At 54.3% G+C, this 23,945-nt stretch overlaps 1 protein-coding gene across 1 annotated transcript in view; it reads left to right on the top strand.

Moving 5' to 3' along the window:
- TBX4 (T-box 4) overlaps window positions 1–23,945 on the top strand; it is a 27,006-nt gene that overhangs the window by 260 nt on the left and 2,801 nt on the right. Inside the window, exons 2-5 of the mRNA XM_026071443.1 lie at window positions 571–665; window positions 11,721–11,840; window positions 13,355–13,502; window positions 21,978–22,130. Of these exons, the coding sequence (XP_025927228.1) occupies window positions 571–665; window positions 11,721–11,840; window positions 13,355–13,502; window positions 21,978–22,130 (516 nt within the window). The remainder of the gene's footprint in view (window positions 1–570; window positions 666–11,720; window positions 11,841–13,354; window positions 13,503–21,977; window positions 22,131–23,945) is intronic.

The raw sequence follows: 23,945 nt of genomic DNA, 5'->3' as shown, positions 1-23,945 counted from the left end.
CCCCCGCCTTTTTTCGCCCCATTTCTCTTCGGCACCCGATTTCCTCTTTTCTTACCCCGCCGACCGCGCATCTTCCTCGGCTACGAGCCGGGGAGGGAACTGCCCGGGATTTGCCGCTTTATTTATTTTTTTCCTGCAAAACGGGTTTGCCCCGCGCCCCGCCGTCGGGTGCGCTAAGTCGGGAGGCGCGAGCCCGAGCCCGAGCGCGGCCGCCCGCAGCGGCTCCTCCCGCGCAGGATCCGGCCCGGCGGCGCTTGGCGTTATTTCCCCCCCCCCCCCGCCTAAATAAAGCGGGGCCATGGCGGCGTTTTTGCCTGCCGAGACGGGCACGACATTTCCCGGCCGGTGCTTTTTGCCGGGGAGCAGGGAAATCCTCTCTCCTTTCGCTCCCCGCGAAAAAAATCCCTGCGCCTGGACGCGGATCCGCAGTTAAACCGGGCGCAGTTTGTCGCTCTGGTTTTTGACAGTGGGCGGGGGGGGGGGGTTGGTGCGGATCATGCGGTTTCTGACCCTTGTATTTTTTTTTTTCTTATTCATTTGTTGCTTATTCATTATTTCTGTTTTTTGCAGACTATAGAAAATATCAAAGTCTATCTCCACGAGAAAGAGCTATGGAAGAAATTTCATGAAGCCGGCACCGAAATGATAATAACTAAAGCAGGCAGGTTAGTAAAAATACACCACGAACGGATATTTCTTCTGATCTGTGTGAAATGTTCCCGTTTGCCCCGAGTCGAACCTTTCTAAATAACACAGAGTTGTTGCAGTCAGTAGCGTTTTAAAAATTATTCTTTTCATTGCAAGTTTCGGCGAGATCATTTTACTGTGTAAAATGTGCCTGTGTTTGACTGACTTTCTGAATGTGGCGACAGTGAGATTATGGATTTGAGAAAGATGTGGACGATGTTTCACAGTCTGATAGATTTAGTCCTGATTCTCTTTTGTAATGCTTTGTTTTATTATTATTTTTTTAAGCTGTTAGCAGTATAGTGGCTCCACTTTGATAATTTTTTCAAGAGCAACTCCCCCCCCCACTGCATTGCACAGTGCAGTAAGACCCGTGCTGGGGTATTTTGAGCCAAAGTTTTAGCAATGCGAAGGCTTAGGATATGCTTTTAATCTCAAAACTGTAAGAGCTAGAGGCATTACTTTTCAGGCTGTTAGATGTGAAAAAGTTCTGCCTTCCCTTGGAAGCAAACAAAATTTTTACTGAGGCTGAACGCCCCCAGCTCGCAGCCACGGGCCGTGGCGGGAGGGAGCCCGGCAGCTCGCGGGAGAGCTTCGGCTCGCCGGGAGCCGGTCCCTGGATCCGCTCAGACCTCCCTTTCCACGCCGCGCCATTCAGGTGGAGCAAAATTAGCGTGTAAACAGCTGAAAGTCCCCAGCGCCCGAGTCAGGCTGTTCCCAACAAAAATAGGCAGCTCCTGCTGCGGGCACTGAAATGTCTGTCCTTGGCTCCTGCGGCAGTGGGCTCGCATCCCCGCTGCTGGAAAACAAAAATTGCCAGAATTAGGTATGAAAATCCATTTAATTCTAACGCAGCTGCTTCGTTCCGCCCTGCCCCGTGATCGCTGTTTTTACACCCGAGGATGCCAGGGAGCTGTGGAGGAGGATACCTGAAATAACGGGAAGCAGCAGAGGGGGGAAAAAAACAAAACAAAACCAACATATCCATATATCCGTAGCTTTTTTTCCGCAGTCCCCGCTCCTTGGTGCGTGGCGGCCGGGGGTTTCCTTCCTCCGTGGCGGGATGGGAGCAGGAGCGCGGTGCCCCGTGGGCCGGAGCGGCTGCGGGGGGCGAGCGGGACCCTGCGGCTTGCAGCGCTTAAAGGTTCCCGTCTCTTTTCCTCCCGAAGCGCCGCTCCGCAGCGGTTGGACAGTGCGGTAAACCTGCAGCCCAGATCTAACCGAGATATTCCCTTAGAGCCTCCGCAGGGGAGGCTTGCGCCCCGGTGCCGCGGAGTTTGTTTGCCGTTCGGCCTGTTTGCGAGGCGGTCGCGCAGGTAACTCCGTCCTTGTCGCGCTGTATTTTGGCGTATAAAACCTTAGGGCTCGCTCTGCAGCGTCTGCCGGTGCGAGGAGCCGGGTTCGCTGTGATAGGTCTGCTACCTAAGTCGGGTAAGACTGGAGGATCAAGACCTCAAATATTTTACCCTTAATTTATAGTATCTGAGTGTGTCTGTGCGGGGCGTGTAATATCTTTACCAAATTCTAGACCCTAAGCATCCCGAACGTGCATGTTATCTCTTTGTAGGTCTTAACGTGGATTGTTTAAGCAAATCCATGTGTATAGGGCTCAATCCCGCATTCTTTGCCCAAGGAAGCGGCCGGTGCGGTCGTGTTCACCTCGCGTAATCACGCAGAGGGGACGGAGCGGATGGGGGGGGTGCCCCCGGGATGCACAAAACTTCCTTTTCAAGTTAGCAAGCCAAATTCTCTGCTGGTGAAAACTAGTGCAGCGCCATCGAGTTAGCAGAGCATTTTTAATTTGTACCAGCAAAAAAAAAAAAGAAAGAAAAAGGGAAAAAAATAGATTTTAAAAATTGACCCCAAGGCTGAAATGCTGGTGAATAACATGAAACCAAGCAGTCGCTTCGTTTTTGCCGGCGGGAGCAGGGAGTCCAAAGACTAAGCGGCGCGGGAGACGCTGGCTGCGCAGCGCAGCGCCGCGGCGGAGAGGATGCTGCCGCCTTCCCGAGGCGGCACGGCCGGAGCGGCAGCCAGGACGGCCCAGCTCCGTACCCCCCCGCGGTCCCTCCAGCAGCAGAAAGTAAAAATGCACAAAATAATTAGCATGAGAACGGCAGGAAAATCGACCGACTTGACTCCGGCGAAGGCGAGGTCGGTCCCGGCTCGGCGCTGGTGACCGAGCGCCCTGCTAAGCCCCTTGCTAGCGGGTCCAGGCAGAACAGCACAAAAGTGTAAATACGCACTTAATCATAATGCAAATTATGAAATGAAAATTATTACTTACTACAGATTTTATTTTGCCCCAGCCGTCTAAATAATAGGAGCAATAATAAACCTCCCCTTGACCCAATTAAAAAATGATGGGTAATGGAGGTTTGTGTGTACTCGCATTTAGCATTGGGGGGGGGAAGGAAAACAGCTAATTGCAGGCACTAATTAGGACTGTAATCCCCCTCCCAGCAGGCACAGAGATGCCCCTGAATGCAGTTACTTGAAATCACTTAAATGTCAGTGTGTCTGACCTCCAGGGGCACAAACGAAAAGGAATAGAAGCCTGATTTTTAAATTTCAAACCAAAAAAGTGACTTTAATGACAAGTTCACTCAGTGGAGAGGAAATGTAAAGCTCAGCGGAAGCGTTAATTCCATGGCAATGGTGTAAAATAGTCTTTTTGTATAAACAAGGCAAATATTGATAACTTGCTGGGGGGGAGAGAGGGAGTCATTTGTTTCATTTTTTGTGGAGCGCCACAGAACGAGGCAACTATAAATTATCGAGAATTTAGGGCTGAGAATTACTTTGGGGGATTATTACTCCCTCTTAGGACTGATCTGTAGGAGACATTAGGAGAACACAGCAAGCTCAGCATTGAAATAGAAATCATGTTGTTGCCAAGAAAGCTTGATTTATAAAGTGGAAACATCTTTAAAATGCACTCGCTATCTTTTTAATGTTTGACTGCTTCATTGTGGGAGGGAAAAAAAAAAGAGATTATTTTATATTAAAAGGATCATCAAAAGATAAAAAGTTTATGTTAGCAAAGTTCCCTGAACTTTGCATAAAACCCCTCGCCTCCTTCATACATAAAATACTGCACATTGCAGCATATAGAGGATGGGATGTTGCGGTACATAAATCAGCATCTCTGTCTTGTTCCTCCTATTTGAGGTTTGTCCTAATTACGAATTTGTACCCAAGAGAATTTTCTGTTATTTGTTTTTAAAGGCTGAATTAAATGTAATGCAAAAATTAGCTGTTGCCCGGAGTTGGTGGTACCCGAGTGTGCTGGGTTGCCTAAAACCGAGGGAAAGTTAGACTAAAACCACCGTTTCGCGATTTCTTCGAGTGTTGACAATTCAAACCTGCCGTTTTCCAAAGCAGATGTTCCTGAGGGCGGCGGAGCTCGGAGGCTGCCGCCGTTTGCGCCTGCGATCTGGCCGTTTCACACGCCTGCCGTTGCCGGCTGGCTTCGCTGCGCGGGAACCTCGCGTTGCACCGAGCCCCGATGCGGCGGCGGCAGCGGCAGCTCGCCCCGAGCGCTCGCAGCGCGTTCGCCTGATCTTGCTGGGAAGTGCTAATTAACCCAGCGTTTGCATCTGGCTGCGCGTTGCATGCCTATGTACATACATACATATATATATATATATATATATGTACACACACACATATGTATATATACAAAAAAGTAAGGTTTTAATTTTTCAGAAAACCTCCCATTTGCAATAAAAGCACTTTTCCAAGCAGTGAGGTGCTATTAAACGCGTCCGTTGGGGTGGGATAAGGGGACGCGGCGTGTCAGGAGGTGGAGGTGAAGCCGCAGGTCTGATGGGTGAACGGCTCCGCGCTGCCCGGCCCTGGACGCCCGTGCTGCCCCGGCGCGCGCCTCTGCTTTTGCATTTTAGGCAGTCAGCAGTGACAAAGTTGTGTGTGGAAGGGTAAAGCAGAAGGCAAATGAGATGATACTTCTTCATAAGCCTTTCTTTCCAGTTTCGTCTTCTCGCTCTTACATGGTGCTGTTTAACTGAGTGACCTTATTTTGTTAGTTTGTTGGGGGGTTTTTTTGTTTTTTTTTTTAGTGAGCCTTATGGCAAAACTGGCTTTGTCTCTCATAATTCTTTGTTAGGTCTCCCACATCTGATTCCTGCAGGATGTTAATTTTCACATTCCTAGTCTTCCTGCCTCGGGATTTCTTTTTATGCTGTTGTCCTTCATTTAGATCTGGCCGTTCTCTGGTTTTTCTGAGGTGCCAGTCTCCGAGCGTGCGGTCTCCATCCAGAACATTGCCCGGGACGAACAGTGTGACGTAGCTTATGGCTAATGAATACGAAATACCGGCTCGCAGGATGCCTGGACACCTTTTTGTGGCAGTTACTGCAAAGAAAATAATATGTGTTTCCTCTAAAGTAGCACAACCATCCCAGTAGTGTCAGCAGTGGGTTTGGGGCACCGGAATTCAGTTTTGACCGTAATACAGAGCACACACAGGTACGAAGGAAACCTCGGTCTGTATGGTAGCAGGTTTTAAGAAGCATATGTAGGAAAATATTGCACAAAAAAAAAGTCAATAAAGCAGCTCGCATGTGTGGAAAAGACTCAAACCCCCTTTAGATGTTCAAGTTTCATTTTAAAAGTGGTTTATTTCAGTATTAAAAAAAAATCTGTTACCAATCAGCTTTAGTAAACCAAAATAAAACTAGTTTTTAGGACATCAAGGTTTGAAGAAGTATAAATGCTTTGGCTAAGCTGGTGCAGCTTTCTTTTCTGAATAATCCTTTAAAAGTTACATTTTCCATGGCTCTGCAGGGCATATGGATGCCCAGTTCTCATTACAATTAAAGGGAAATATTTGTCCAAAAATCTTTTGAGGCAGCTACAAAAATCTCTGCTGTAGGGTTTTGATCCAAAAGCAAACCCACCTATTTAATATCCTAGATCAGCAGTGGAATGCGAGCCATCAATTTAAAACTTGGAAATAAAGTAGATATTTGAGGAATGTTTGATCTGCTTCGTCCTGAATTCAGGGTCCTGGAATTACCCTGCTGGGGCGAGCGGAGCGGGAGCAAACGCTGATGGCTCCTGGCCGCGCTGCTGAGGATGTCAACGGCTTTGGCACGGGAGACGGAGCCCTTGCAAGCCGAGCGAGGCAGGGATGTGGGATTTTTTTTACATGCTTCTGTCGGCAAACAGCGGTGGCGGCTTTGGAGTTGTTCAAAACTTGGGGATGTTCAGGGTCCAGCGTGTTTCCGAAGCCTTCCCCGCTCACCTCGAGGCAGGCTGGAGCTCGGGCCGTGCCGAGCGGCCGTGGGCAACGGTTCGGTGAGGGAAACGCCGGCCGGGGACGATGTCCGTCGGCTTGGCCGCGTGCTCGCCGCCGCCCCGGGGTTTTCCCCGCGAGCCGCCGCGGCGCCCCGGCGGTGGCCGCTCCGTCCCTCCCCTGCTCCGGCACGCCGGGGCCGTTCCCGCTGTGCTTCGCCGGCGGGAGAGCAGGACCGGCGGAGAAGCATCCCGCCGCGAGGAGCAAAGAGAGGAAACGTTTCTGGACCAGGGAAGCAGCCCTGCAGTTCACCGAGTTCTCGAGTATGTGAGAAACAATGTTTTATTTGAAAATCAGATGTGCTAGCCAGAAAAAAAGAAATAAGCTCCCCATTCCAGAATATAAAAATTCCCTAACTGTCTGACCTTCCCATCGCTAGGTCATGGTCCTGCCACCAGATAAATCTCCCCTATCGGGCCATGGACTGCGAGTTCAATGTTGCTTGTGTTAGTGACAGTGAATTTGGGGCTGAAAAATGAACTACTGATGAGAACTCCTGTTGAACCTGTATTGTTTGTTATTCTGAGGCAAGGATCTGGCATGGGCTAATCCAGCACTTCAAAGTTAACTGCTCTTACTTTGTATACAGAGCGTCATAGCGGAGTGGCGCGGGTGATAAGAGGAATAAGGGACTGGAGGGGTAGAATACACTGGGAAAATGGGACCGTGTTGGAGAGCGCTTTGATCTCTTCTAAAGTATTTTCTGAAAGCAAGAATCTATCAAAAAGGAAATGCCATTTAAAAAGCTAAAAGGAACAGCTGACATCCCCAAATTTGTTTTAATCTACCCCAGAGAATATTATTTTTAAAGATGCGTTAAGTCAGTGGAAGAAATACTTGTCAGGAGAAGGGAAATGAGAAAAAATAAGAAGGGTCATCAAAACGAAAATGTGCTGCTTGAAGCCTCTGCACGCCATTCCTTTCTCTCCTGAACAATGAAGACAAGGAATAACGTTTGTAAACCGGCATGGCCAATTTTCAAGCAGAATTTGGGGCCAGATTGTTCCTTACTGGGGATTTAGGTGTGTAATCTGGCTCGGTTCTTTTAAAACATCACTGGAAGTGTCTTTCCATGCCCAGCCGCTTTTGAGGAGTTGGTCTTTCAGCCAACATCGGGCTTTTTAGGCAAGGTTTTCAAATACGTTGGGTGGGTTTTTTTTGTTTTTTTCCAATCCTTTCACAACTTGACATGCTATAAACATCGCCTTTTCCCAAAGCCCCGTACAGGAGTTTCTAGAAATCCGGTGCCGTCAAGGTAGCTTTACTTGGCCATCCCCAAAACTGGGGATTGTAGAGTCGCCAGCTGTTTTTGGAAATCTTTGTCTTATTGAAGCTCCTTTTGAAAGTGGGGCTTCAGCCTCCGACCTGCCAAAGCGCCACGGGCCGTTTCTACCCCCGTAAAGGGCCGGGTGAAATGCTCGGGGGTAGCCGAACCCCCGTCCGACACCGCGACGCCGCTGGGGCGAATCCTCGGATGCCGGGGACGTCGGGCAGCACCCGCCCAGTCCTTTGAGGAGGAGATGGGTTAGGCGGCTCCTCCGGGACCGCGGGGCCTGGTTCCCGTGCGGTTTTCTCTAAGGAGACCCTGGCAGGTTTCCCGTGACCTCCTGGCTCGCCGCAGACCCCTGCCCAACTCGGGGGGCATGGGGAGCACCAGCGGCGACGTCGGTGTCGGAGCGAGGGACGTGGCCCGGGGCAGCCTGCCCTTGGACAACCATCTCCAGCTCTTCCATCAGCTCTGGGGCTTCCGGCGTTTCACTTCCCGGCCCCCACCTAAAGTGAGACTTTATTGGCCCTGGGAGCGCTGCCGCTGCTCATCCCTCCGTACCCAACCGAGCTTGCTCCCGTGGGGACTCAACCACACGGAGCTGGATAAGGTGCCCAAAGCGGCCAAGCCCGGGGAGCCCGACAGGCTGGGAACTCGTGCCTTAAACGAAAGCAGTGCTTTCCCGCTTATCGCTCTGTTGCTCATCCAACCAGCCAATTACACATTAATTAAACTTTGTTTGAACATAAGAGGAGCTTTGGCTCGGTGTCAGTAACTGCTCCATGGCTAAGGGGATTGGATAGTCGTAGAATAAATAAATAAACAAGAGATGCTTATTCTAACAGTTCATTTTAAAACAATTTGTGAATATCATGGAGAGATAAAATGCGCCTAGCATAAACTTAGCTAAGCAGCGACTGCTTCATTATCAGAACAAATAATTCACTAGCACATCATCTTTGAAGCTTGGGAGGGCTACAGAATTGTGCTGCTTGTTTATTTTCCTGGCTTTTACTGTTTTTGTTAACGTTTCATCTGCACAGAGCTGCAGGGAAGGGTTTAGCCGGGGCCGTGGCGTTGCGCTGCCAGCCCTCGGCCGGGCTCCGGCGCCCGCGCGGCCCCCGAAGCCGCGCTCGCCTCCCCGGGGACGGCAGCGCCGGACCGCGGTGTTTTAACGCCGTCTCGCCTGCGCCCCTTGCGCCGGCCGCATTTCCACCTCCTTCCTCCTGCGGCCGCTTCCTCTGAGGACGGCTCTGCCGCGCAGCCGTAAAAACCCCTTCGGCTTTTCCCCTTTGGGCGCTCGCGAGCGCCGCCGCCGCCACCGTGCCCCGGCGGCTCTGCCGGGCTGCTCCCGGCGCCGGGGCGTCGCGGGGCCGAGGGGCCTTTCCGGGCCGCCCAAACCGGCGGCGGGTTGTGGAGGGGCCCAGGAGAAGACCGTGGCGGTGGCACTGGGAAGTCCCCGCGGTCCCTTCCGGACCGGGGGGAGCCGGAGACGCGCGAGGGGTGAACGGGCTCCGAACATTGCCGAGCTGGGGCTGCTCCGCGTTTTGCAGGAGAGACTGTCCGGGCGGATGCCGCCATCCGGATGGAGGGGACTCTCCGGGCGGATGCGTGGCCGCCTGGGCTGTGTCTGACCGTGCCCCACGGCTCAAGTGCACGTGCAATGGCTCTGGCTTCCCAGCGGAGCATCCCGGCTTCCCACCCTCCGGCTGCCTGCCGGGCCTTTCCGGAGGGGGCCGGAGCGCTCGTGAGCACCAGCGAGCCCTCCTCGGGCAGGGCGAGTGGTGCCATGCTCCCTGGATGGCCGTTTCGGGGACGAACGGGCCGTTTCCCACGGCCGATCCCTGCGGCCGCTTGGTTCCCACTCCTGCCGCCGTGCTCGGGAGAGGGGGGCGACCGCGTCCCCTCCCGCGGTTTGTCCTTGTGCTGCTCCGGCTTGTCTCCGGACAGCGGGGGAAAAGGGCCGCCGGCTTTCCTTGGGCTGTGTCGGGCTCCGGGGGGGCCGCGAGCTGAGCCCCGGCCCCAGCGTTCCCGCGCGCAAAGCGGGGACCCTGCGGCAGCCCCGCGTCCTCGCAGGAGGCGTTTCGGGAATCAGGGACCCGTCCGCCGCCTGGAAACCCGGGCCCAACTTTTCCAGTTGGGCTTGGAAAGACGCTGGCGGTTTTTTTCGCCTATGCTGGGGTGTTCTTCAGCGTTTGCGGAGCCGTGAGCAATAGAGGATGAAGCAAGCTATTGTCAGGGAAATCTGGCCGATGCCAAAAAAAAGGAGGAGAGGGAGAGGGGGAGAATACCACTTCTTTCTCTACTGAGAACGCCCATCCGCCAGAGCGTTGCTGCCTGCGGAGATTTGGCAGAGGGGCCGCGTGTGCAAAGTCGCTGCTGAGCGAAGAGCCGCTCGCTGTGAGTAGCTCCATTGACCCGTAGTAAATTTGGGCGAGCAGGCAGGTTTTTGGCCCCTGCCCAGGGCTCGCCAGCGAGCTCTATAGCCCCACTGTAGCCCCCGGGTCTCGCACCGCCGGGCGGCTGCGCTTGCTTTTTCTGCTCCCCCGTTTCAAACGGGACCTTATAGTAAGAGCCAGGACATGATACGGGGTGCTCTCACTCGCTTTTTTTTAGCTGAAGCTCAGTGGCTGCACCTTTCTGCACGCGGCCCTTCGCCTTGTCACGCCTTCTCACCAGGAGCACACAGCCCGTGTTTGTATCGTATTGCAAAGAGATATTTGCTAAATGAGCCTCTGCCAAGGGGTTGAGAAATATGTTTTCATTAAGAAAATTAAACTGACAAGTCCCTGGACAGCACATTAGTCGCATATATATATATATATTTTTTTAAAGACCAAAATGCGGCAGCTAATAATAATGATGAAATGTCCGTGCACAGCCAAATTACTAAAATCTACCCCATGTTTTCCTGGAAAAGAATGCGGCGAGTTGGCAAACGGCACGGTATCCCGCTCTGCTGACTTGCCGAGGGTAAAGCTACCACTGCGAGATACTCGACGGTTTGCAAGTTAAGCAACACCTTCAATCAGATGCGAGTTCCCATTTGTTATCCTTAAAGAATTTCGGCTGTATATATTATAGTAGTACTTTGGCTCTTTGTATTTATTTTAGAGGGCTATACTAAAGAACATTATAAACTCAGGCATGTCTATGCTATATGAACTCCATATGCTGAAGCTTAATTTTAAATGCCATTAAAAAAGCACTTAACATTTACAATATATCAGTCCGGCTACTTTAGCAGCTTGGATGTGCTGCGCTGTATGAAATGATTGGGCAAAAAGAAATTCAGAAGCTAGATGTTCACAGAAGTCCCGGCTGCAGAGCGTCCCGCCGGAGTGACTCGGGAGCCGCCCCGTCAGGTCCGTCGCCCTTCTGCTTTGTAATCAAGCTCTCCTCTTTTTTTGTTTCGTTTTGAAAAGTAATTTTAAGGCCTAAATTAAAAAAAAAAAAAGGGGGRGGAAAAAAGGGGTCTTGGCGTTGAGGTTGGATTCCTTGTGCCACTTTTTCAGCGGCGTGAATCGGGCTGTGTGTTCGCCAGCTGAAACGGCCCGGTGTATTTGCACAGGTGCTCACCTGGCCGAGGGCAGGGTGGGCAGGAGCGCCGGGGCCGCGCGGGGCGGGGGGGGGGACCTCAAAGGCGGGCGCGGGCCGAACCCCCCCCCCCGCCGCCGCCCCGCTAATTGCCCGGCAAACATCTGGGACGCGCACGGGGCGGTTCTTCCAAAAGCAAAGCGCTGGGAGACGGTGGCACCGCGCTCGGCGGGGGCCGTCGGGATTTGGGGAGAGGGTGGTCCGGCCGGCCGCGTCCCGCCCGCGGGGAGCCCGTTTGCCTGGGTGACCTGGGTTTGGGTTTCTTCTCGGATGAGGAGGAGGTTGAGAACGTGGAGCCGAGCGGAAGCGTTGCCCAGGGGGTCCGAGGTGCCCGGTGGTGCCCGTCCCTGGTCCTCGCTCGGTCCGTAGTCCTGAGGACACCCCTGGCAGCACTCGCACCTCTCCGGCCGATCTCCAGGAGATCCGAACATCAGACCACAGCTGCATATACCCATGTCGCTGCCGTAGCTGCATAGCGACACCGTCTTTAATAGTGCAAATATCCCTTATTTATGTAATGCATAAAAACATCCTTTAATAAAATGCCATTCCTTGCGAAATTCCCCATTTTGGGCTAGATCGCGATGTCTCCACCGAAGCCAACGGGACTTCGAGCGCAGGCCTCGCGGCTTCAGTAGAGACGGGTGTGTTTTCGGCGGGGAGCCGCAGGCTGCTCCGGCCGTGGGCAGCGTTCCCGGGTGGAAGCGCCACCGGGGCAAGGACCGCGGAGGTTGGCGCGGGCGCCGCAGCTCGCGGGTGCGTCCTGGCCCCGGGGCGCTGCTCCGCGGTCCCGCCAGCTCCAAGGCGGTTTCGCTCGGCTCGCTAACGTGTTCACCCTTTGCTTTTCACAAGGAGGATGTTTCCTAGCTACAAGGTCAAAGTAACCGGGATGAACCCCAAGACCAAGTACATCCTGCTGATCGACATCGTCCCCGCCGATGATCACCGGTATAAGTTCTGTGACAATAAATGGTAAGGAAATGTTTCTTGTTTTAAAAAAAAAGAAAATTACGGTCGTACTGACTGTTTGCGGTACGAACGCGGAAAACGACGTTAGATCCCTTCCCGCGGCGAGCGCCCAGGTCCGGGGGGCTCCGTGGCGGAGCAGCAGTGGGCACAGCAAGGGCCAGCGGCTGCAGGCTAGAACCAGAGCAGTTGGAAGTTGGAAGCTCCTAGCAGGCTGGGCGATAACCATGGGAACGGGCTGCTACCGGGAGTTTTCCACCTCCGAAGCAGCCGAGGTGGGACGCCGCTTTGGAAGAGGTGCTGCGGGTCAAGCCCGGGTTAGCGGGCCGCGGGCAGGGGCCGCCGGGGAAGCGGCGGCCGGCGGCGTCCCAAGGACCGGCCTGGCCCGCGCTGCGGTCCCAGCTCAGCAGCTCCAAATTCCTTTCTTCTCTCATCATATTTGTTTTGGGAGCCCAGCTGTGAGGTACGAACGTGCGGTCGCTCTCGCAGAGCACCGGTCCGGCCGTGGTGATCCGGCGGGACGAGGCACCGGCTGCTCAACCCCCTGCAGCTGGTCCCCGGTCCAACTCTCTTTTTTTTTTTTCTTTTAATTTATTATTCTTCATCCAGCGTTTCTTCCCCTCCTATACGTCTTCCCTTCCCCGTGCCTTTGACAGTAAAGAAGCGGCTTCCTTTTGCTCTTGCAGCTTTGACCCCGAAACGTGCCGAGCGGGCTCCCCGCGCTCTGCTTTCCCAGCCGGCGCGGCGCGCTGCCGTACAGCGGCAGGACAAGCCGTGGAAAACCTCGCGGCGCTTTTAACGGGAACCGGCCCGCTGACGTCCTGCAAAAACAAGCTGCAGTGATTTACTTGCGCGTTAGGGCTGCTCTGGTTTTTAAAAGCGCCTTTTCTGCTAGCGCTTGTCCCGGAGCGCCGCTGGGCAGCGGAGAGTGCCGAGGGCCTCCGAACCCCGAGTCCCTCTCGTGCTTTAGCCATTAAGTCCTACGCGATGGATATGCGTTAATTGTGTTTAATTGAGCTTCTGCCAGCCCCGGAGCCGTTTTCCCTGCTCGTTCCACGGCTGCTGGAAAGCCTCTCTTGTTGTTTTGGGGAATATCGCTGTTATTGGGTGTTATAAGAGGGGAACGAGGCGCAGCAACGCGGGGGCTGCCGCTGGGGCACGGATGGCAGCTAGCCCTGAGATCCGTGGAAATCGGGGAAATTTGCTGCACGGGAAGAGGGAGCTGGCAGAAGGGGCGCCGCAGCCGCCGGCGGGAGCGAGCCGCTTTCTGTGAGCGCTCCAAGGCGCGATCCCGGCCTTAACCAATTTTGCCGCTTCCTCACCCGGTTTGCAGTGTGCCCTGGGAAGCACTGTGTCCCGGGAAGCAAACGCTGTGCTGGCGCAGCCGGAGCCGCTCCGAGCGCTTGGCTGGCAGCCGGAATGCCCGCCGAGCTGCACTGGGGACGCAGGGCCGGATTTGGGGCAGGAAGCGGCGTTTGGAGGGAGCAGTGACGCGAGCGGGGCACCCGCTGTGTTTGCAGGATGGTGGCGGGGAAGGCAGAGCCGGCCATGCCGGGGCGGCTGTACGTCCATCCCGACTCGCCGGCCACCGGAGCCCACTGGATGCGGCAGCTCGTCTCCTTCCAGAAGCTGAAGCTCACCAATAACCACCTCGACCCCTTTGGACATGTAAGAGAGAAGCGGCGCAGGCGTTCCTGCTCGAGGCGGGCGCGCGGGGCCCGACGGGAATATTTTTCCACCCCCCCTGGACGTTTCCAGGCGGCGCCGCCAGGTTTCCAGCCCGGCCTCGGCCGCGCGCGGCACTCGCGGGAGCAGGTTGCATAAACTCGGCGTTTTCCAAGCTGGCTTCAGCAGCCCTATAAAAGGTGGAGGATTTTATTTGGAAAATCTTAATGCATGCGCATTGCAAGCGCAGCAGCGGGAAGCACGCGGTTATCTACCCCAGCGGATTTAATAACCCCCAGCAAGGGCCCTGCAGGCAAAGGGATGCTTTATATAACACATATAAAAATACCGACCCGTCTGGTTTGCACTGTCCGAGCTGCAAGACATGCAAAAATAAACAGACCTCACTGTCTGGAGAAAAGGGAAGACGGGGGGGTTTAAAATCCTTTTAATTTTAGTGACCTCGGATGCTCCTGGCGGCACAGGTAAGGCAGCCCGGTTTGCGTCCTCGTACACGTTTTTATCCCGCCACCCTCTCCAGCGGCAGCGGCGGGCGCGGGGCGGCCGGGCTCCGGCGCTGACACGGCGATAACCCGGCTTTGCGCAGGACCGGCGGCCGCGGCGGGGGCCGACCCGCCGCCCCAACCCACTGACCCCCGCGAGACCTGTGCCGACTTCAAAGGCTCCTCGGGCCCGTTGAGCGCCGGCGTGATCGATCACAGCCGAGCCCGTCCCTTCCCTCCGCTTTCGGGGGGGGGGGGGGGGGAAGAAACGCGGCAGGAGTTAAATGCAAAGAAAGAGCTGCGTTAAAGGCTGCGTAGTAAAAATTGCATGAAGCGGGCAAGCGCCAAAGTTAAGGGCTCAGCAGCCGTACCGCCCGGGTCGCTTCGCACGTGTCGTTTCTTTCCGCTCCTGTTTTTTGCCTTGGCTAAGGCTGTAGCTCAGCAGATTGCTGTTCATGCTGCAGAGCGCAAGCCGTAAAGCGCACGGGATGTTCGACACGGCCCTAGAGCGAGCAGGATGCACAGTGCTGCTTTTGCAGCTTTAAACGTTTGCTTTTCCTGGCTTTTGTCCTTTTTTTTTTTTTTTTTTTAACTGCAGTTTTCACACTAGATTTTAACAGGGAAGATGGTTGTTCCCTACCCGCCCCCCCCTTTGATAAATACCGTGCCTCCTCCCGCGAAGCGCCGTTCGTGACGTGGGGAACTCGGCTCGGCCCCGTGCGCTGTCCCACCTCGGTGCCGGTCCCGCCGGGAAATGCCTGGGATCGCTTTTGGGAAGCGTTTTCCCTCCGTTGCGCCCGCCGCGGCCGTCCCCGGTGCGCACTCGGGGTCCTCCCAGCCCCGCTGCCGCTGCGGTGGCCAAGGCGTTGAATTGCGAATCCGCATTTCCAGGGACGCATTCCCAGGGTATTGCAGTCCCTTAAGGCTCCCTATAAAAAAGAAAAAATAATAAAAAAGGGCAGAATCCGGCAGTCAGAAGAGCCGCGGGGCTTGTTCGCCGGCTCGCCCCCTCCGCGCTGCGATTTCCCCCAGCCCTCCGAGCCGCATCCTGGGGCCGGGCGCCTCCAGCCGCTCCCGCCGCCCCCAAATCGCGGGGTCGCCGCTTCCCGGCGCGTGCCGCGAGCCCCTGCGCATCCGGCGTACCCCACGCCGGGCTCCCGCGGCTCCGCGCAGACCGAAAACGCCGGCGGCCTCGGGAGAGGAGGCGGGGGAGAGAGCGCTGCCAGCGAGCTCCGCTCCCGCTAAGTAGCCCCTTTTCTGCATTAACCATTTTTTGGCAGGCACTTAATTTGGGAGGAAAAAACGGAGGAACGAGACACGGTTCTTGCGGCTCCCCGCGGGCCGGGGGTCTGGTCCCGTTCGGGGACGAGGTGCTGTGGGTCCCTGCGTGGCTGCCGGCCCCGTCCCCATCCCCATCCACGTCCCCATCCCCATCCCTGTCCTCATCCCAGCGGTTTGGGAGACCACCATGCTGAGGGAAGGCGTGTTGCAGCCCGGTGGCCAGTCCCAGCCTTGACCTCGGTCTCGGCTACCCAGGCTCGTGCTTTAACAGAGAGAGAGGCGGTAATTTGGAATTATTGCAGTGAATTCCTCGGTCAGTCCGTGCCCCAGCTCCGTAGCTGATCCAATCCAATAGCTGCTCGGCACCGTGGGCCAGCGGTGGGAGCAAGGATGGTTTCCTTTGCTCCTGAGATGGCTCGCAGCGTGCCCTGCCGCTGCCCCGCTCCGATGCCGGCCCACCGGAGCCCCTCGCCTCGCTTCCCCTCTCCGGCCTGGGGAACCCGAAGGCGGCACCGTGAGCCGCCGGAGCTGGGAGCAAAACCTTGACTCATGCATTTCCGAACCGCTGGGCGCACGGATAGGCAGCCCGAGCGCGTCGCTGGGTTCCGGCGGTGTCCGGAGGCTGGCGCGTGCCGCGGCGCTGCCGGCGCAGCCGGTTGCTCCTTGCAGACGCGCTCTCTTAGGGAGGCAGAGGTGCCCCCAAACCCCAGATGTCACCACGCTGCGCGAGAGTGGCACATCTCTCCTGAATTCCCGGCGTCTTCTGCTTGTGAAGCAGCTCCCTGTGTTTTCCAGGTGAAAAATGAGCCGGGATGTATCAAGTGTTAATAGATAGTATCGACTGTGGTTAAATGCACAAAAAGGGGCATCTCCGTTCGGAAGGACGACGTGATACTCCCGTTTCTTCCTATCGAGAGAGTCCTGACAAGTATTTCCATAGCGATAAACGCTCACGAGCGGCATTGCCCTTTCCTCAGCAGCCTGGCGTATGCAGACAGCGGGGCGGCGGGTGTCCGTCCGTCCGTCCATCCATCCACCCAGCAGCATGGGAACGACCACGGGCATCACCATCAGGGGACATGCGGGCAGCGGGGGAGCGTGCTCGCATGTTCGTTTTACAAATGTGTTTTTTTTCCGGTGCCGCCAAGCGCTGACGCTCGGCTGCAGCGCTGGGGAAGCCCCTGCCGAACCAGCCTTCGCTCCGCAAACCGGGCACGTCTGCAAGGAAACGGTGTCCCGCTCCCGGGCTCGCTCCGGTCCCCGCTGCCGGCGCCCGCGGCCCCACTTCGGAGAGCGCGCGGGAGTCGCCGCAGGGTTCCAGGCAGCCCTCGCCGGGGGGCCACATCAGCTGGAAATCATTTGCTTTCTACGGAATGCGTAAAAATATTCTTACGGGAAAAAAAGGCAACGCGTGGCCGACGGTGACGAGGAATAGCAGAGACGTCCCGTAGCTCCCGGCGGCGGCCGGCGCCGAGGGGCCCGGCGTGGCTCTGCGGCGCGCCTGGTCCGTACCCCGCTCCTCGGCCGCCCGGGTTGTCTTGACTCCCGCGGCGCCCTGCTTCTGCTCTAAAAACATGCAGTTCTGCTTTCTGAGGTGCCACCTACTGAAGCTTAAGGCTCCTGTTAGAGCTGTCCATCGCTTGTGATAGCATTTTAAGCATTATTCCTGCTTTTCTTGACCCAAATCTGCTGTTTACCGGCTTTACTCTTTAATGTCGATGAGTTTTGTTACTTCCCCCCATATTTATTAATTGCTCACTTGGTTTTATTTGACTGTCACTGAAAGACTCTATTTTTTTCCCTAGTCTTGGGGTTGCCCTCTTATTTTTCTGTTAATCTGATTTTAGCCCTTTTCTGTCTCTGCTTGGCAGGCGCACTCAAGCAAGTTAATTAAGTTAATGTCCTATTAATCTTATAAACCCCTTCGTTTTATTTAGCTTTTTTTTTTTATTATTTGTTTGTTTTATGCCTTGCGGCCAGGCGGTTTCCTAGAGGTTACGCCAGCCCGGCGGGTGCAGTGCGAGGATTTTCCCAAATTCAGGGCCCCTGCAAGAAGGCGCAGATTCCCTCGCCGCAGCTGGCTTGTCCTCGCTCGCTGTCGGCGGCTTGAGCAGGAGAAAAGCTCAACATCCTTAGTCTCAGCCCACGTTTTCTTCAACCGCACAGTGTTTTTTCATAACTGGCTTTTCCTCAGTCTGCTTTAAATGTGAAAAAGCTTTTGTCTGGCCCTAAGTTTGAACACCCCCGCCAGTTTTTTGGGGGAGATCGCTAAGTCTTCCTCTGCCAACAGAATATCATGCAAAGTTTGTTTGTTTGTTTGTTTGAACCATCCATTTTAGGCAGTGTATTACAGCTGATCAGGCAAATAGCGATGCACAAATAAGTTATAAAGCCCAACAAGAAGCTTTGCATGGTCTGCCTTGCTCCTGTAGGAGCGGAGCGGAGTGGAGCCGGACGCCGCTGCGGAGTGCCGTTCCTGGTTGAAAAGAGAATTCACATCCCTTCTGCTAAATGTTTTTGATGTTACGAGTTTATATGAGTCAAATGCAGTGATTTTTCTTAAAAGTCTAACTAGAGGCAGATCCTGAAGTCTTCCTGCAGTCTTAAATGGGAAGCTGGCCTGCACGAGGAGCAGGTAAAAGGGGGCGGCTTGCAGAAGGGCCTTTTGCTCCCGCCGGTGCCGTCGGGCGAAGCGTGGCCGCAGTGATTCCAGCACGGATTTCAACTGGCGTTAGGTGAAAAAGGATGGAGAAGAGAGGAAAAGAAAAAGAAATAAAAAAAAAAAAATCACAGCTTCGGCCCTGTCGTAAGGAACGGTTTGTCTGCGCTCACGTTGAAGCTTTTCCCAGGGTTTTCCAGCCTTTCTCTCTTTCCCATGGTGTAAAGTGCCAGGAGGAACGCTTCTCTTCGCGCCCACCTTTCCCTACGGATGGCTGGTTTATCCTGAGCAGGATAACTGGATGAAGCCTGTGCTCAACTGTGGAGTTCCTGAATTTTTCCTGCTAAAGAGTTAGGTCCTGGACAACTGACCCCATTGGAGGTGGTGAATGTTAACGGAGATTCGCCGTGGCGGTGGCAGAAGAGTCATCGCCGAGGCTTTCGCAGCGCAGCCGCCTGTTGGGGATTTGCTCCTCGCTGCTGCGTTTTCCGCCTGCTCCCAGCACCCTGTGGCACATGCTGTGGCGGGGACGAGCCGTGCCTGGCCCCAGGCGGGTGTCCCATCCCCGTCCCCATTTCCTTGGCCCGCTCCGATGCAGGCGGATCCGGATCATCCCTGAAACCCGGCTGGGCTGGGGCACTTCCCAAGGTACCGGCCTTTGGGAAAGGCCAGAGTCGGTGCAGACGCAGGGCCCTTTTTTTCCCCCCCCCTTTTTCCCCCTTGTGTCGGGGAGGGCTCTGCAGCTGCATTTCAGATCGTGCTTTGGTTGCGGCGCCCTTTTTTGCACCGCGGTGTGGGACTCCTCGGGCCTTGCTTTGGGGCGGTGATCCCCAGCGCCGCGGCCCGGCGTGCTCCGTCCGGCTCGGGAGCGGGTCCCTCCCGAGCGCAAAGGCTTTCTGGTTTTGCAAAGAATAGAAGGAAGGAAGACAGACGCAGAGAATATATATTAAAATGAGAGATTTTATATTAGTTATGTGATCCCCTGGGAGCAACCATAAAATTATGTGGCTTTTTCATAGCCATTTACTATTCAATATAAAAAGGGTGGTTGCCGTAGCAACCACTGCATCATATGACATATGATACCTTGGAGAAACAGTGAGCTCTCTTAAATCAACTCCCCGAATTTCATATGAAAGTAAATACATTTTTACAGTGATTGCGAGGCAAGCTTGCGTTGCAGCAATGCGACGCGGTCCCCTACCCAAGGGCGCCGCGGCCCGTGGGGCCCAATCCTGCAAACCGGCAAATGTCTTCGGAGCCCGCAGCTGACATTGCTCAGTGGCGTGCGAGGCTGCATGCTGAAGGAATATGTTTTCCTAAGCAAAATTAAATGGAAGGAGCAAATGACACCGTTTTTTTTTTTTTTTTTTTTTTTTGACATTTGTTGCTGACTGGGGAATGCCAAAAGAAAAAAACGAAAAGCAGCCGAGCTCTATTACATGTCAAGTCCCAGCTGCTGCCAGCAGTGCGATGAGCGTGGAGGAGCGAGGCGGCCGAAGGAGCAGCGATGGCTGGGCACGCGCCCGGGCGGCCGCGCGCCGAGGGCGCCCCGGCTCCTCGCTCCCCAGCGGCAGCGCAGCTCAGGCTACGTGTAAGAGCGACCGTCCAGTTTTGTTTGGTTGTTTTTTTTTTTTTTTAAATCAGACATTTCGTTTTGCGAAAGCCGCTGTGTTTTCCAGGCCGAGGCGGTGCCGCCGTGGTGGAGCTGGCGTTCCCACGCGCCGCGACGTCAGCCCAGTATCGAGTTTCTAAATATGGATTCAGCCATCTAATTTGAGGAACCTGGTTGGAATATCTACTTGATTTACCTTTGTTTTTTTTTTTAATACAAAAAATATATATATTTTGTATTTATTAGGCTCCTCCATATGGGCACATCTCATGCAAGCTGAGCTGTGTCTTCATAGCCTAATGGAAAAGCTCAGCTCATCGCAGAGAGGTTTCAGCTGCTAGAGCTGTATGTCCCAGTCCTGGCTAAGGAGCACCAGTTTTCAATTTTTCTTACTAATTTTGTATCCGTGTCCTTTATTATATCAATTCCACTCTAACCAATATACCATTAAGCAATATATCAGTTTTCAGCAGCAAGCCAAGGCAGACCACCATTTGGTTTTTAGTAGCTAATGGTCCAAATTTTCTAAAGTTTGGTCTGAAAACGTAGTTTCCAAATGCATGTGGCAATGTTTGACACTGGAAATTAATCTCCGATGCCCTCACAGTGAAAAAGATAAGCAAGGGAAAATAGAAAATTACTATTTTGGTGTCATCTTTGGGGAAATTGAGGTTGCGAGCTCTTAAGTGAGCTTCTATTCTGTTTAATGGGCTGCTGTTGCTGAAAATCCCGGTTCTGTGGCGCGGTCAGTCTCTAGGTGCTCTGCTGAGCCACATCCTGCACGAACATCGCGGGCAGCAGTTGTGCTCTGTCCCGTCAGTTAAAATAGTTGCAATTTCTGACACAGTTCTTCAAGTTAACATTTCCACTGCTGCACGTCACTGGAGTGGAATTTACATTTGTTTTGTGTATTTGTAGCCAATCACACTGAACAATTTTCCACAGCAGCCTTTAAAACTATTTAGTCTGGATTTTTGGCACCGGACTTTGCACAGGCCGCTAAGGTTTTTTGATGTTTTCTTTTTCTGTTGTTGTTATTTATAGGATTTCCGAATACACAACATTTAAAACAAATGCAAGGAGGGAGGGTTTTTTCCAACCGTGTAAAGCTTTGGCCGTGGGGAATGGGAGCCGCAAAAAGCAAAAGCAAAGGGGAGAGTTGCAGGCGGGGCTCACGCGGGGCCGGCGGAGCTCTGCGGCCTCGCTAGCACGGCGGCGATTCTCCGCTTTGGCCTCCACCTTCTTCGTCGCCCACGTGGCGGGTTTCTCTCCCGCGCGGCCGTCCTGTGCCTGCGGAAAGCTGCTCCCCATCCCCATCCACATCCCCGGCCGCAGGCTGAGTCCCATTAGCCTCCGTGCTCTGCGTTTTCATCCGGCGGCGAATATCTGCGTTGGCGCGAGGGATCTTACAAAGATCCACCCCCCCCCACCCCCCCGTGATACGTGATACGTGATACGTGAAAGCACGGAAACGGCTACGACCCAAAGCCCGAGCCGACCCGCTCAGATCCGTTCCCTGCAGCTCAGCAGTGGCCAAGTGGCCGACAGACGTGGTGCAAAGCTGATAAAATGCCAAAAATTCCTCGTTCTCTCTCTTGGGGAGCAGGGAGGGTCGTCTGGAAAACGTCAACAATAAAAACTGCATTTAAGCGGTATATGATGCAGCCAGCTACCGTGGGCAGCGCGGCCAGATGAAGGGGTTTGGGACACACAGCCCACGGCAGCGGCTGGAGCAAGGGGAGCGTTTTCCTGAGCATGGAGCAAAAGTCTCCTCGTTTGTAATAATTCCCATTTAAAACCGGCTAAACCCACGACTGGCGTGAGCTGATGCAGCAGTGCTGCTGGGGGCCCGGGCTGTCCGCGCTGGGCCCTCTTCCAGCAGGAGAAAACCTGCTCTTTGGTAGCTTTCTTTGACCAGCAGATAAAAGAAAAATACCTTTCTTTCTTTTTTCTTTTTCCTGTGGTTTCCATGATTTTTTTGCTTCTGCTAAACTCTGTAATTTTCAGCTCAGTACAGTATTTATTAGGAATCTTTATGGACCAGTCTGCTGGTGAATTATGTCTTGTGCAGCGTCAACATGAGCTGGGGGAAAAGAAAAAGAGTTTATGATTTTTTTTTTTTTTTTCCCCCCCTAGACTGCCTCTGTCCAATAGCAGTAAGAAAGTGAGAGTTGACTAGAAAAGCTTAAAGTTCAGTGTAACAGCTGGCCCCTAAACGGCAGATAGCTTTTCTGTCCTGATTCATATGCATTTATAGAATGTATTTTTTTTTTCCTAATTTGAAAGCAAAGCTAAAGCTTGGCAGCACCACGGCAGCGTGCTCGCACGTCCCGTTAGCAAACTCGATCCAACAGCTGAGTCTTTCCCTTCTTTCTTTTTTCAACTCGGCTTTCTCACTTGCAGCATCCATTGTTTTGCAGATCATTCTGAATTCAATGCACAAATACCAGCCGCGGCTGCACATCGTGAAGGCGGACGAGAACAACGCGTTCGGCTCCAAGAACACGGCCTTCTGCACCCACGTCTTCCCGGAGACGTCCTTCATCTCGGTGACGTCCTACCAGAACCACAAGGTAGGGGGGCTCCGCGGGCGAAGGCGCTCTGCCGTCCCTGTCTCCGTCCCCGCCGCCTTCGAGAGCGCGCGGGGCAACGTGGTTGCGAGCACCGCGTTTCGATGGGGCGGATGGTTTTTTTTGGCCAGGGGGTGTGGGCGAGGGTCCGTCCCAGCCCGGCAGCCCTCGTGCAAGCCCAAAGACGCCGCCGAGGCCATGCGTGGGAAAGCGCTGGGTGCCGCTGTTCTGGCGAGCTGCGCGCGAGCGGGGCCTGAGCGATCGGCGTGCCTATAAACTCCTAAGGTGTCGTTCCAAGCAGCAAGCAAATCGAGTAATGACTAGCAAGACTGGCTCATAAATCCACCGTAAAAAGCAGTTGTGGTGCCTGTGTACGTAGGGCAACACGGGGGGGGGGGGGGAACGGAGTCACAAGTGCAGCTAGAGCCTGCTCTGCGGCTAGATGCGCCGGATGGAGGGATTGGAGTGTCTGCGTTTGCTTTTGGGGGACGTATAAAACACTTGGTTCTGCGCTTTGGGTATGTGTCAGAGATACCTGCATGTTGTAGGGTTTGGTTTTGCCCGGGGCAAGGGGGGGCCGGGCGGCGGGCTGCAGCCTGCGCAGCGTGCCAGTGGTGCTGCGCTGTGCTTACCTGCGATGTCTTTCTTAAAGTGCATCCGGATTCTTCAGTAAAAGCGCGGAGGGAACTGGAGTTTCCGGAGCGCTGCTGCACCACCGAGCGTGCAAGCTGCGATGCGTTACCGTATCGGCCCTTTCCTTACGCGTTCCTAGGAAAATAATGGCAGAAGCAGGCACGTCCGTGAAGTCCTTCCTCCCCAGTAATCCGGCGAGCCCCTTTGCTCCCAAGCAGGCTGCCTGTGTGCCCTTTGGTACGCCGAGCACAGGGGCCTTGCAAGGTTTTGCAATTACTGAGGCAGTTAAAAGACTCAGCGGGGTTGTGTGTGCTATGGGAAGACAAGCAAAAGAGTGAATCCTGCTTGAAAAGTTGTAGCTGTCGGTGTAAAGTGACCAGTTGCCCAAACATGGTTAACCAAAAAAGCACGAAGGAGCTTATTTAATACCTACTTAACCTGTCTCGCGTGTCAATGGTGCCTTTCATCCCCAAGGTGCCCAAAGTGCTTCATAAACTGAATACTTCCACGGCCACCAACACACGAACGCTCCCGGGCGGGCGTCAGCGGCTGAGCGACTCGGGGCGCAGCGCACCCTCGCCTGCAGCGGGCTGGTTTGGGGTAAATGCGCCAAACAAGCCCTAAGTCTCGGGAAAAGAGCCTGCAAGGAATCGACCTTGCATTTGCTCTGCCTGAGCAAATCCCAGCCTCAGAGACGTGACAGAATGGTGTTAATTATTCTTTTAGGCGTTAACAATTAAAGACCCAGGCTGGGCATCTTAAAAAAATTAAATGAATAAAACAGCAGCCTACTTTTAGCTCAGAAATATCCAGCTGGCAAGAAATATCCTTGCAAACAGCAGTCGTTCTGAACAAAAGAATGAGATTCTGTGTTTTAGGGCTGGCTCTGAGGCCCCCAGAAATGGGAAATGGATAATCCCGGCTAACCTCAGTACAGATCTGCGAGAAAACCCAGGTTTTTTCCTCAAAACTCCCCCTGGGCGGGATAAGCCTGGGGAGGCAACCGGGAGAGACTGAAACCCTGCGGTGCGGAAAGTCCCCCGGTGCCCTTGGACTGGGGATTTCACCACCAAGCAAAGGCTCATCATACGGGTGCAAATTCACTGTAAGATCGCAAATGTGCTGGTGCTGTTATCCAGATTATAGGGGTATTTTTTGCCTTATCACCACTTGAGAGGGAGCCAC

The sequence above is a fragment of the Apteryx rowi genome, unplaced genomic scaffold (assembly GCF_003343035.1).
Source record: "Apteryx rowi isolate R43461 unplaced genomic scaffold, aptRow1 scaffold_325, whole genome shotgun sequence".
In the NCBI taxonomy this organism is placed as follows: domain Eukaryota; kingdom Metazoa; phylum Chordata; class Aves; order Apterygiformes; family Apterygidae; genus Apteryx; species Apteryx rowi.
The sequence above is the reverse complement of the archived record's forward strand: the minus strand, read 5'-3'. Positions and strand labels throughout refer to the sequence as shown.